The sequence below is a fragment of the Littorina saxatilis genome, linkage group LG10, assembly GCF_037325665.1.
Source record: "Littorina saxatilis isolate snail1 linkage group LG10, US_GU_Lsax_2.0, whole genome shotgun sequence".
Classification (NCBI taxonomy): Eukaryota; Metazoa; Mollusca; class Gastropoda; order Littorinimorpha; family Littorinidae; genus Littorina; species Littorina saxatilis.
This window is the reverse complement of record NC_090254.1, coordinates 34,551,686-34,564,614: the sequence shown is the minus strand read 5'-3', so window position 1 is coordinate 34,564,614 and position 12,929 is coordinate 34,551,686. Positions and strand designations below refer to the sequence as shown.

The following is a 12,929-nucleotide window of genomic DNA, read 5'->3' as shown; positions in this document are numbered from 1 at the left end:
AACTGCTGCCATGGTCATAAGAAGAAACAGGTTTCTCGAAAGAAGATCAGCAGATGCTTCGCTGCAAGTTGACAATGTAATAAAACGTGCGCTCAGATACAGGCACATTCCAGATACTCGTTTTGTGGAAGCTCATCGCCCATTGCTGAACGATTCAGGCTTTGTGGAAGATGTTCACTCACTTCTGAATAACAACGATGAGTTTTCAACGCCGTCATCAAGCAACACAGCATCTCATCAAAAACATGCAGAATTGGGAAAAAACGAAGAAACATGGAGAACCGGTGATCTTTCTACCTCAATCCAAACCACAGAACAGCAGATTATGCAAAAAAATCTACGTGAAACAAAACTCGGCGTGCAAGCACATCTAAACCCAGCAGAAGATTCTAGACGCCACATTTTCACAGACGTGGAAAAGTTCTTCCGGAAATCGAACCAAGACCACAAACGAATCAGTCTCGGAAACAAAGCCAATCGGTTTCCCAAAAATGTGAATTTTAGCCCAAGAGGGAAGTGGGTGCCGCTGGACATGAAAAATCCCAAAATGTTTGTTTATGCTGCTTATTACGATGATGTGGACAGAGTGCCTTTCGTACGTTTGTTGCTGTCAATCTACATGAAAACAATAAGTTTTCAAGTGGTGTGTTTGTATTTTGATCTGCAGAAAAGCGTTCTAAGATATGTTGGTCACTCAAGGGGTGTCGGTGCCAGCTTCTTACGTGAAAAATTGAGGTAAGTTCAAAGCCATACACCACCACCCCTCTCTCTCTCTCTCTCTCTCTCTCTCTCTCTCTCTCTCTCTTTCTCTGTCTCGCTCTCTCTCTCTCTCTCTTTCTCTCTCTCACTCCCTCTCTCTCTCTCTCTCCCTCCCTCTCTCTCTCTCTCTCTCTCTCTCGCTCTCCCGCCCCCCCCCCCCCCCCCCCCCCCCATTTGTTTTTCACCACTGACACTTTTAGACTTCAAATGTTGCTTACTAACGCATTGATTGACTTGCCTAGCAACATCATTAAGGTACTCTATTTCAAAACCTGTATTTCAGATATAACAAGGCATACGTTAAGTGCCCCCTACCAGCAAGCAATCAAAGACCCTACGCAATTTCCGTCATCAAGTATGACGTCACTCTGAAATATGACGTCACCAGCTACACGAACTACGTCACTACTATTCACCGCTTGCAGTACGGAGATAATGACGTTTCCGAAAACAGGTTTCGCGCGTCAAGCTTACAAGCCATTCCTTCCAGCAGCAGAGCCACTCAAAAAACAACAGAAAAAGTTCAACCAAGGGAAAATGACGTTGACAATAGCCTTAAGGATAAAGGCTGGAAGCTGAGATGGAATATTACCCAGTGCTACCCGTGTTTCCATGACTACAGTGACGTCATGCAGCTGATTCAACAGGTGGAGACAAGTCGTATGTTTGGCGTGGAACACTTCGTCTTCTACGTGCATTCAGTATCCCACTCCGTTCTGGCCGCGTTGGAGTATTATAAACAGGTATGTAGCATAATCCTCTGAAGTTCTGAGCTAGTTCTGTCATCCACACCCCCGATAAATGATACGTTCTTTCCGTAAGTATCACAGGCACTCGTCACGAGGTGGGCGGGACCTATGTCTTGGATGTCACTTGTGATGGACGGTCGTCTTTTCTTATGGTTTATACCAATAGTAGTTGTCTTGAGAGCGCACAGGCCCCGCCCATTTTGATCCCGACCCGCTCGTGACGAGTGCCTGTGGTAAGTATAACACCTGAGATGTGGCCAGTATCTGTCATAGGATAAAAGCACCACTCCGCTTGGACACATACCAGAAATCAAGAGCCTGGCTGATGTCGGTACTGAGTCAGTCACATTTTTTCCTGCATTCATTTTGCAGAAGGATTGACATAGGTGTCGCTTTCGAATTTATTACATGTACAGCAACATATTGCCACTGTGCACGGAAAGCAGGACTAGTCAGACGTGATTTTGATACAGCAACATATTGCCACAGTGCACGGAAAGCAGGACTAGTCAGACGTGATTTTGGGTTCCAAGTAGAAGCTAGGATGCTCATATTACATGTAAAAGCCTGGGCATTTTTTTACTTTGACGGATCTATGCTGGTTTGCGTGATGATGCCTGCAAAAAGGAAGGCACTTTTATATGTCTTTTAACAGAAAAATAAGTTTTAAATGTTTGTTTTATTTTTTATCTCAAGATGGCGAGAAATCTTTAGTATTTAGTCATATAGGTTGGCGTCTGGCGTTGCAACGATGGTACAATCTGGGAATTAGTGCATTTGTGATTCCAAATGATGACTATATATTTAACATTTCTCACCATCTTGATAGTATTCTTGATTTTGAAACATTGGCCGTCTATCTGCTTCGGATTTAAATATTCATGAGCAGGTGGGCGTGGCGGAAGTGCAGGACTGGCAGTACCCTCCACAAATGGGCGATGGCGTGTACTTTCATCAGAAGACGGCGGTACATGACTGCCTCTACAGACACACGCGCACTTCAAGGTATCTTCTGTTCGGAGATGCTGACGAGATCTTCGTTCCCAGGCAAGTCTCAAAGTCTGTGTGTACGGAGGTCTGGCCGTTTTTGTGTTGTATGTTGAGCTGAACATTAATTCGGAGTTTGCAGCGTTGTCATTGTAGTGCCTACGTAGGAATTCTTTTTTTCTTTTTCTGTCTGTGTCTGGATTCTCTTCTGTTCAAGTCTAACCGAGATCACTCTCCCTCTGCCGGGCTCACACATACAGACGGAGAGACTTTTTGAGAGAGAGAGAGAGAGAGAGAGAGAGAGAGAGAGAGAGAGAGAGAGAGAGACAGACAGACAGACAGACAGACAGACAGACAGAGAGACAGAGAGAGAGGGGAGGGAGAGAGAGAGAGGCAGACAGACAGAGAGAGAGAGAGACAGAGAGAGAGAGAGACTGACAGAGAGGGAGAGAGACAGAGACAGAGAGAGAGAGAGTCTCAATGCAAGCCACCAATTCATCGTCAGGAGTGGTTATAATATCCCTGACGTCGAAGTCTGAACAATGAGCTTGCACCTCAGGACTGGACCTACTCCATGAGAGGGAGGGGCTACCAAAATGATACAGGGATACAGGGACTCGTCAGGCAGAGGGTTTGACTCTGGAGGTGCGTTGCTCCCCAGATGCTGTTGAAATTTAGGATTTCAAAGGGATATTTTGGGTCTCTCCTTACAGAAAAAGGTACATGTACCGGTCAAGGGGCCGGGGGGGAGGGGCTTCCAGAACCCAGGATCACCCCTACCCCCCTTTACAGGATTGCAGGAACCTCCAACAACTGAGAAGTGAGACTTGGCCCAGGCCGACGCCCCTCCAAGACAAGCTGTATGGACCCGTGGAGGCTCTGCAGAAGACCGTCAGCTTCATCGCCAGAGCTGGAATCCGAGTGTAAATGGTGATCAAGAAGAAGAAGAAGACCCCACCCCCACCCCCCACCCCCACAAAAAATCCAGCCCTGCACCGAATGTTTTCATAGGTCCTTATCTCTGTTGCTCTTTAGGTCCACCGGTCATCTTCTGCCCTTGCTGACGTCACAGTTTTCCGAGAAGCCACAGTGTGGCTCGCTACAGTTCCTCAACACGTTCTACGACATCAACCCGCACAGCAAATATGACGCCAGCGCTCTGCCCGACATCGGCTTTATACGTCACCACAACATGACGGTGTTACTGCGCCAGGAAAGACTGAATGAGATCTGGCCACCTCGGGCACGGTGTGTGTGTGTGTGTGTGTGTGTGTGTGTGTGTGTGTGTGTGTGTGTGTGTGTGTGTGTGTGTGTGTGTGTGTGTGTGTGTGTGTGTGCGTGCGACCCTGTTTTCTAAGACTTTCTGTTTATGACCTCTATTAAGTTTTCCAAATTACTGAAGGTATTAAAAGGGGCTCTGCTGTAGTAGATTTTTTGGGTCTACCAGTCGAATGACAGCCCCCACCTCAGCGTTGTATCTCTCCTTCATCCTACTTTCAGATCCAAACTGGCAGTGATCCCGTCTCGCATACAACTGCTGCACGTGCACTTCACCAGCAAGTTTCGCGGAGACTACCAGGAATGTCCTCTGCCCTCACATCAGGGACTGCTTCAACACTACCGCACTGGTTTACCTGGTTCGCTCAATAAGGAGCACAGACCCAAGGCACTTGGGTTCCTCCCCGATCCATACCTTGTCAACTTTGCTGCGTCTATTGTGAGGAGAGTCAAGACTGTTCTAAACGATCTGGGCGCTTTGGGGCCCGATTTCAATATCTGACGCTTCGCGTGAAAATGATGTGAAAGAGATTGTGGAATGTGTGTGTGTGTGTGTGTGTGTGGGGGGGTGTATGTGTGTGTGTATGTATATGTGTGGGTGTGTACGTGTGTGTGTGTGTCTGTCAGTGTGTGTGCGTGTGTGTATGTCCGTGGAGAATAGTAAATGTGTGCGTACGTGTGTGTGTGTGCGTGTGTGTGTGCGTGTGTATGTATGTGTGTGTATGCGTGTGTGTGTATGTGTGTGTATACGTGTGTGTGTGTGTGTGTGTGTGTGTGTTAGCGCGCCCATGCGTGTATGTGTGTGTATATATGGATGTATGTATGTACGTATGTATGTATGTGTGTGAAGAATTTTTCAGCGGGGTTCCTAAACGAGGCAGGGATACTGTTCACGTTGCTGATTGGGGGTACAGTTAACGTTGCTGATGGCGGGGGCGGGTCTCGCGGGCCTTGCTGTTGAAATTTAGCGTTTAAAAAGAGTAATTTTGACAGTTGAAACCCTGGATCATCCCAACCCACCCTAGATCCAGGCCGTGTGTGTGTGTGTGTGTGGGGGGGTGTATGTGTGTGTGTATGTATATGTGTATGTGTGTGTACGTGTGTGTGTGTGTCTGTCAGTGTGTGTGCGTGTGTGTATGTCCGTGGAGAATAGTAAATGTGTGCGTACGTGTGTGTGTGTGTGTGTGCGTGTGTATGTATGTGTGTGTATGCGTGTGTATACGTGTGTGTGTGTGTGTGTGTGTGTGTGTTAGCGCGCCCATGCGTGTATGTGTGTGTATATATGGATGTATGTATGTACGTATGTATGTATGTGTGTGAAGAATTTTTCAGCGGGGTTCCTAAACGAGGCAGGGATACTGTTCACGTTGCTGATTGGGGGTACAGTTAACGTTGCTGATGGCGGGGGCGGGTCTCGCGGGCCTTGCTGTTGAAATTTAGCGTTTAAAAAGAGTAATTTTGACAGTTGAAACCCTGGATCATCCCAACCCACCCTAGATCCAGGCCGTGTGTGTGTGTGTGACTGCATGGGTGGGTTACTGTGTGTGTGTGGGTTACTGTGTGTATGTGTGTGTGTGTGTGTGACTGGGTGGGTTACTGTGTTTGTGTGTGTGTGACTGGGTGGGTTACTCTGTGTATGTGTCATGTGTGTGCGTGTGTGACTGGGTGGGTTACTGTGTGTGTGTGGGGGGGTACTCTGTGTATGTGTGTGTGACTGGGGGGGTTACTGTATGTGTGTGTGGGTTACTCTGTGTATGTGTGTGTGTTTGTGTGACTGGGTGGGTTACTGTGTGTGTGTGTGACTGGGTGGGTTACTGTGTGTGTGTGTGCCTCTGTGTGTGTCTGTGTCTTTGCCAGCGTTGTGTCAGTCTAAGCCTATACTTACTCAGTCATCAAACTGAAGTCATGAGACGAAGGAACTCAAACGCAGCCTTCAAATGTTCTTGCATATGTGTGTGTATGTGTGATTGTATGTGTACCATATTGGTGGTGAAAGTATACATCACCTCTTTCTTCGTGCAGGGTTGTGGTCAGTGACATATCACTTTAATGGAAGTAAAGAATGTAGACGTCGTCATGGAATTTTTGCCTAACTCATATTAGACAGCTTTTCAGCAGAAAGCCATGCAAATCTGATCGTATTTTTATCATGAATTAGTGTTTATATTTGTTCCTGGTATGGACAGCAAGATAAATGAATGTTCAGGCATGAATTGTCCATCATGTTTTTGAGAATGCTTTTCATTGAGAATGATTTACTTAATCTAAAGCACAAAAACATTAACATCGCCAAGAATCAAGTTACGCCAAAATTCCAGGACGACGACAATGTGCATGTAACTTGTCAATATTGGAGGATCTGTGTTTGATGTCTGACAGCATAACATGCAGTTCACCTGTAGGGTGCAACATTTTAGTGGGCATAAATTAAACAACAAAGGAAAACAAACGTCTCTGATATATAACAGTCATGCATGATGTTTTCCCTTAAACTGCATAAATAAAATCACGTGTACACTGTTGCAATCTTTGAATCATCACTCTTTAACACTTCTTCACACAAGATCAAACACAATATTTTTTTCTTATAAAAGTTTATTTATTATTCAAATCAGATCACAGAGTAAAAAAAATTCCCATGTGATACGAACAATGCATAAGACCTTGAATTCAGATGGTATAAAGAGGCCTGAGCTGTATATACGCAAAGTCCACGTAATTACTTAGAAACACAGTGACTGCATACACATTCTACAATATTTAAAACTCAAAGCAAATCTTAACAGATCTTAGGGCTTAGAATTCTAACTAAGGGACCATCTACGCTCGTGTCATATCCTATCACTTTCAGGAGAATATGACAACAACTTCACTACATTGTCTGTTACAGTTAAAGTGATAAATGCATTACGGTAACAAGTTGGGTATCCTACTTCTGAACAAAAATGTACAAAAAAGATGTTGAAAAGTGTATTATGCAATAAATATACAATGAGATGAAAAAGAGCAGTCAATATCACTGGTGATTGTAGGGGATAAAAAGGACAGGTCGGCGGGGCACAAAACTAATTTAAATATGCTAATGAGGTACACACTGACCTAAGTAGTAGCACCATGAGTTAAGGAGTATTTGGTTACCAAGTACACTGGGAAACTTCATACGTACATAAACGAAGCAGATAAATGAGAGCGTAACTGTATTTATCTACCATACAATACTTCCAGTGAGGTTCTGTAAGTAAAAAATTAAAAAAAACATGCATGGAAAAAAAATAAATACCAAGGCACATTTTCAATTGTAGGCAAAAAACAAGACTATATCCCTACAATATTATAGTTTCTGCTTAAACTTCCTGATCAATTTTTAGACTTGCACAACATTCTACAAAGTTAATTGAGGTCGATGGATTTCAACGGCAGAAGATGGAGGTATCCGCCCTTGGCCTTTGTTTGCCCTCATGGAATTCTATCTTACACGCACCGTAATACCGAAAGGATCAGCTACATTCAAAAGGCGGGTCGTGAGGTAGCCTTTTAAATTCTGTGTATATAAACAAATTCTCAACGGCATGATTGTCAACAAAATTCTTTTGATCAGACCTTCCTGTTATGAAAAAAAACTAGGGAAGGCAGGATTTACAACAATATCCACACCTAGACTGCTACACACATATTGTGCCCAAGTTAAAGTCCACGTAATGCATGCTGATTGGCACTCAAAGGTTCAGCGTTTAAAGCCAAACAAGGGAGTAAAGAATCTATACAAATAGTCCTTCCACAATAAAAAAAACTGCAGCAGCTTCAATACAATCATAAAAATACAAACATCTGGCAGCAGTTAGGCACCTAATTTGGTATAAATCAAAGAAGTCAATATAAAATTCTATTATTTGGTATAAACTGCATATATGTAACATGAAATACTTCTATTACCAAAACAATACAAAAGCAAACCATGTAAGGTAGCGGTGACGAGAAAGCGTGACACAGCAACGATTCTGTACTGTTGTACAGCATTGCCAGCCATACATTTCTCTAATGCATCACGGTTCACGCACACACACTGACACTGATTTGCAGTCACTGAACCGAATCAGCAGCATATCTTGCCTCAAAACATGCATGCATTTAACAAATAAACTCCGGTCACTATATATAATGCTCTTGCATAACAACTGTACAAACTCGATAAAAAAAAAACTTCAATCGCTTACAACAATAAAAATTGCAGACAAGCACAAGAGAATGGGGGGGGGGGGGGGGGGGGGGGAGGTTATGGTGTCAGAATATCGTTGTTGTGAATCCACACATCAGCTGAGACCTATGCCGACGTCCGATGAATGAGCGGGTAGTGTAGTGTGCTGACGTGTAGGTGTATGTGTGTGAAGATGATGGAGGGATGTTTACTTGGCGTCGAGGCAAGGTCTGACGTTCGCTCCACCAATGGCTGTGGATCCCACATCTACAGCAACTCCATTCTGAATCTGGATGTCTTTCACACAACCGTTGAAGTTACTGGTAAATTTCCCGTCCGTGTACCTCTGCAAGTCGGGTACACCGCCTGTGAAAACAAACAAAAAACAATGATAAAAAAAACGAAAAAAACTACAGTGGTACCTGCGACGAAAGGACACCCTTGGGACCAGCTAAAAGTGCCCCTACACTGCAGGTGGCCTGTCATGACAGGTATTTTTAAGTCAAGATAATAGACAAGGGGACTCCAGAAGGTGTCCTTTCATGGGAGGTGTCCACTCATCACAGGGGCCTCACATCACAGGTACCACTGTATGTAGCAAAGATGTCTTCTATTGTCAGAAAGGGAACGAGCCAGTAAAAATCGCCACAACTGTTTTTGCCCACACCTAGCTCCCTTGCAAGCAATGCCAGAATAGAATATTGTTTACAAAACACTGACAGCAATAGTACAACCATAATGCTTCTAATCCCTTCTTCAACCGCCTGCCTGCTTCATGCACAGAGTAGACTTATTTTATATTCCATCTCAGATATAAAATAAACAAAACAAGGTTTGATTTATGAAAAAATCAATTAAATACAAAACATTCACAAGCACTTCAAGCTATTGGTATTAAAGTGAAGAAACAAGATACATAACAAGGGGTGGGGGGTCGGAAAATGGAGGTAAATTTAAAGAGGTTATGAACAAAAAAGATGTGTGTGTGTAGGTGTGTTTGTTTGTGTGTGTGTTTGAGTGTGTGTTTGAGTGTGTTTTTGTGTGTGTGTGCATGTAGGGGTGTGTGGTTGTGTGTGTGTGGTTGTGTGTGTGTGGTTGTGTGTGTGTGTGGTTGTGTGTGTGTGTGTGGTTGTGTGTGTGTGGTTTGTGTGTGTGTGGTTGTGTGTGTGTGGTTGTGTGTGTGGTGTGTGTGTGTGTGGTTGTGTGTGGTTGTGTGTGTGGTTGTGTGTGTGTGTGGTTGTGTGTGTGTGTGTGGTTGTGTGTGGTTGTGTGTGTGTGTGGTTGTGTGTGTGTGAGTTAGCATTGAGGTCTTAAAGGGGGTGGTGGTGGGGGTTAAATGGAGGAGCAGGGGGAGGGGAGGCCCATTGTACTCAGTAATGATTCTCACCAAAGAAGATGTTGCCCTGGACGTTGAGCACCTGCAGGGGACCCAGGGACGATCCCTCCACCTCTTCTCCTCCGTCCACGCTCAGCTTGCCGTCACGACCTTGTCTGTAAGCACAGTGACAGATCATCAGGCTTCAGGCTTCAGGAAACTATTTTCAGTCCAACAAAAACATACATGAATGGACAGACACAAGAACAAACATACAGTACCAGAGCCACACACATGGACGAACACACACACGCACGCACACACACACACGCACGGACAAACACACTGACACACACACACACACGGACGAACCCACACTGACACACACGGACAAACACACACACACACACACACTCATAATGACTGACCGTGTGGCCTCAATGATGTGAGGGTAGCCATCGTCCACGCGGACAGAAGAGGTCAGGTTGGCAGGACCACTGCCCAGCTCATACCTGTAACAGTACACAACATGTCAAGTCATCGGAGTTCGACTGCCCAATTCTAATGCACCCACGTTAAGCCTTGCTGCCCCACCTAAGACTGTGAAAAAGGTATGCCCAAAGTCACAGACACACACATGCACGCATACACACACGCATGCATGCATACGTGCACATACACACACACACATGCACGCACACACACACACACACAGTAGGTGAGAGATTGCTGTATTTGGTGTTTAACGTCGTTTTCAACCGTTCAAGGTTATATCGCGACGGTGTAGGTGAGAGATAGAAAGAGAGAGAGAGAGAGAGAGTGATGTTTGTGTTCTCGCATCAGGACTCTTACAAAGAAGGGAGCCTCAAAATGAGTGTAAATTTACAGAGGTTATGAACAGAAAATCTGGAGAAAAAAACAGGGTCTCAAATTGAGGGGTCTGAAAATGCTTTTTTTTCCACTGCATCAAAAAATGTGTAAGCTGCAGAAACAAGAGCACACTCACAAGAAATGCACCAGTCCGTTGCGCAGCTCCACAGCCAGGTAATCGTTGCCGCTCTGTCCGTCCGCCTGCTGACCTTGCCAAAACACAAGGCCGTCGGGCTCCACGGTGGTGATGGTGAACAGGATGCTCTCCCCTACCTGACGACGACGGTGAGGCAATAGGGCGCGCTCGAACTCCACGTAGCCGTTGCCCGATACCTCAAAGCTCTTCTTGATGGTGATTCCTGGGTAAAAAATGAGTCAAAAGGAATATGGTTCAGTAAGTTTCTTTTCCATTTCTGTTCCGTTTTGTTACCTTATAATACTGTTGGGCCATCCGAGTCACTAGCTTTCAAGTTATTTCAAGGATTGTGAGGTAGAGTACCGTATTTTCGGGACTATAAGGCGCTTTGTTTTATGGGGCACAACCCCTACTTTTGAGGTAAAATTGAGAAAAAAAAACATCACATTCGGCGCTTCTGGTGTATTAGCCGCACATCAAAGGAAGAATACAGAGTGGAAATATTATTGCTCTATATAGATGTGCGGTGAGATCAAAGGCAGGTGCACTGTAATTGCTGGTTGGCCTTGAGACCAGCTGCCTGCCCTAGTTTACAGACACTGACCTTCCCCGGGGTCAATGACTGAGTTTTATCTATGAGACCGTGGGTCTCCTTTGATGTCTGAGAGGAAACACTGCCTCCCCTAGTTTACAGACACTGACCTTCTTACCCCGGCTTGTACCTACAGATATCTATCATCAAAGACAGTACCAGTGCAACTCCTTAACTTGGAACAAAAGATTTCTTTTATTTACCCTATATGCAAGCATGCATACACAATTAGTAAGTGATTGCAAATACTCTGTAGCTAAAAACAGCTCAAAAGTACAACCTGTCATTTGCATATATCATTCAATGATAGACAAAAAAAACCACTGAAACAAATACTATTTTTTTTAAAAATGAACATTATATAGAGTGAGAGAAGAAGTGTGTTATACTTGTGTCGCAGTTGCGTCCCATGAAACCAATAGGACAGCTGCACCTGTAGATTCCCCCAACAACGTCGCACGTTCCACCGTTCTCACAGGGCTGGAGAGTCAAACACTCGTCGATCTCAGTCTCACAGTTACGACCTGAAAAAAAGTAATCCTTTGTATGCTTCATGCTCATGTAACTGAGTGCCAAAAGCATAAAATTAATTACCCTTGGAGGCAAAGCCAGTCAAACACTAAATTCTAGAGCTAATTTCTTAGCCCTACAAAAACTGCGATGGGTACGCAAAGGTTCCCAAGATGACAAGGTGACAGCAGCAGCCAGACCTCAACACAAACAGAACTCTATAACTGACAGGTGTCTAACCGGTGACTGACTACAAGAAATATTGAGCTACTATAAATAGCCCACACTCAAGATGTCATTAGGCCGACATACAACTCTGCAGAGTCTGTTGTGAAGAGTGATGCAGTACGTATTCTCCCTGTCACACTTATGGCTATACAGAAGACTTACGAGATGGGGATTCTGGACAGGTACTGGACCTGCACTCAGTCAAACAGATGTCCCATGGCTAAGACATGGTTACTCTGACTTGAGTCACGGATGTTGCTAGGAGATTTTTTGTTTGGTAAATTTGTTGAACTGGACCTAAAAGTTTCTGAACTGTTCAACATTTCAGGCAGTTAATGCTGTACGTTGGCCTGAAAAGTTCAGAATTGAAAAGAGCCTCACTGCACGTGTGATAGGATGATGAAATAAAAATGAAATAAAAACAAGTTTCCAATTTTTAATGACCAAACTCACTCATTAGTTTTTAAGCCACCAAGCTGAAATGCAATACCAAACCCCGGCCTTCGTCGAAGCTTGCTTTGCCAAAATTTCAATCAATTTAATGGAAAAATGAGGGTGTGACAGTGCCGCCTCAACTTTTACAAAAAGCCGGATATGACGTCATCAAAGGTATTTATCGAAAAAATGAAAAAAACGTCCGGGGATATCATACCCAGGAACTCTCATGTCAAATTTCATAAAGATCGGCCCAGTAGTTTAGTCTGAATCGCTCTACACACACACACACACAGACAGACAGACAGACAGACAGACACACACACACACACACACACATACACCACGACCCTTGTCTCGATTCCCCCCTCTATGTTAAAACATTTAGTCAAAACTTGACTAAATGTAATGAAAGAGAAATGAAATAAAAATGAAATAAAAATGAAATGAGAGTGCAATACTGACCAGTGTAGTCCTCCGGGCACTGACACCTGTAGTCGGTGGTGGAGAGGTCCTGACAGATACCGCCGTTCTTGCACGGGTCGCGCTCACACAGGCTGCGGTCACCGCAGTCCGCGATGTTGACGCTCTCAATGGCGTCACCCATCAGGTCAATGGCTTCTGTCTCCACCGACAGCTGGTCACACAAATACAGTGGTGGTCACACAAATACAGTGTGTGATGGTCACACAAACACAGTGGTGGTCAAAAATCCATAAACAGACAGAGTGCTAACGTTGTAAAATTCAGAATCAAAAACAAGAATAGTAGCTATAGGTAATTGGAATGTTTATTATTGACAAAACAAAACGTTACATTTACTAGAACGTCGACCCAAAGATCACTCAAAGAAAGAATTAAAAGTGTAGACCCCC

General features: G+C 44.4%; 2 protein-coding genes across 13 annotated transcripts in view; one reads left to right on the top strand and one right to left on the bottom strand.

Annotated features, from left to right (window-relative positions):
* Nucleotides 1-1,388: 1,388 nt before the first annotated feature.
* Nucleotides 1,389-4,489, top strand: LOC138977847 (glycosyltransferase family 92 protein F13G3.3-like). The gene is made up of 4 exons (XM_070350455.1): nucleotides 1,389-1,502; nucleotides 2,398-2,555; nucleotides 3,531-3,743; nucleotides 3,996-4,489. The coding sequence occupies exons 1-4, from the start codon at nucleotides 1,389-1,391 to the stop codon at nucleotides 4,273-4,275; spliced, it is 765 nt and encodes a 254-aa protein (XP_070206556.1). The 3' UTR covers nucleotides 4,276-4,489.
* A 1,861-nt stretch (nucleotides 4,490-6,350) lies between these two features.
* Nucleotides 6,351-12,929, bottom strand: part of LOC138978661 (basement membrane-specific heparan sulfate proteoglycan core protein-like) — a 307,598-nt gene continuing 301,019 nt past the window's right edge. For all 12 annotated transcript variants that reach the window (XM_070351439.1, XM_070351441.1, XM_070351449.1 and 9 more), the window contains 6 exons: nucleotides 12,520-12,691; nucleotides 11,271-11,405; nucleotides 10,290-10,512; nucleotides 9,712-9,795; nucleotides 9,356-9,459; nucleotides 6,351-8,334 (listed from right to left, as the gene is read on the bottom strand). In XM_070351439.1, coding sequence (XP_070207540.1) covers nucleotides 8,177-8,334; nucleotides 9,356-9,459; nucleotides 9,712-9,795; nucleotides 10,290-10,512; nucleotides 11,271-11,405; nucleotides 12,520-12,691 — 876 coding nt within the window. In that variant the 3' untranslated portion in view covers nucleotides 6,351-8,176. The remainder of the gene's footprint in view (nucleotides 8,335-9,355; nucleotides 9,460-9,711; nucleotides 9,796-10,289; nucleotides 10,513-11,270; nucleotides 11,406-12,519; nucleotides 12,692-12,929) is intronic.

Excerpts from the sequence above, each read along its gene's own strand:
- LOC138977847 (XM_070350455.1), top strand. The coding sequence starts at position 1,389 with ATGCAGCTGATTCAACAGGTGGAGACAAGTCGTATGTTTGGCGTGGAA. Across the intron at positions 2,556-3,530 it reads GACGAGATCTTCGTTCCCAG|GTCCACCGGTCATCTTCTGC; the intron begins GCAAGTCTCAAA and ends GTTGCTCTTTAG. Across the intron at positions 3,744-3,995 it reads ATCTGGCCACCTCGGGCACG|ATCCAAACTGGCAGTGATCC; the intron begins GTGTGTGTGTGT and ends TCCTACTTTCAG.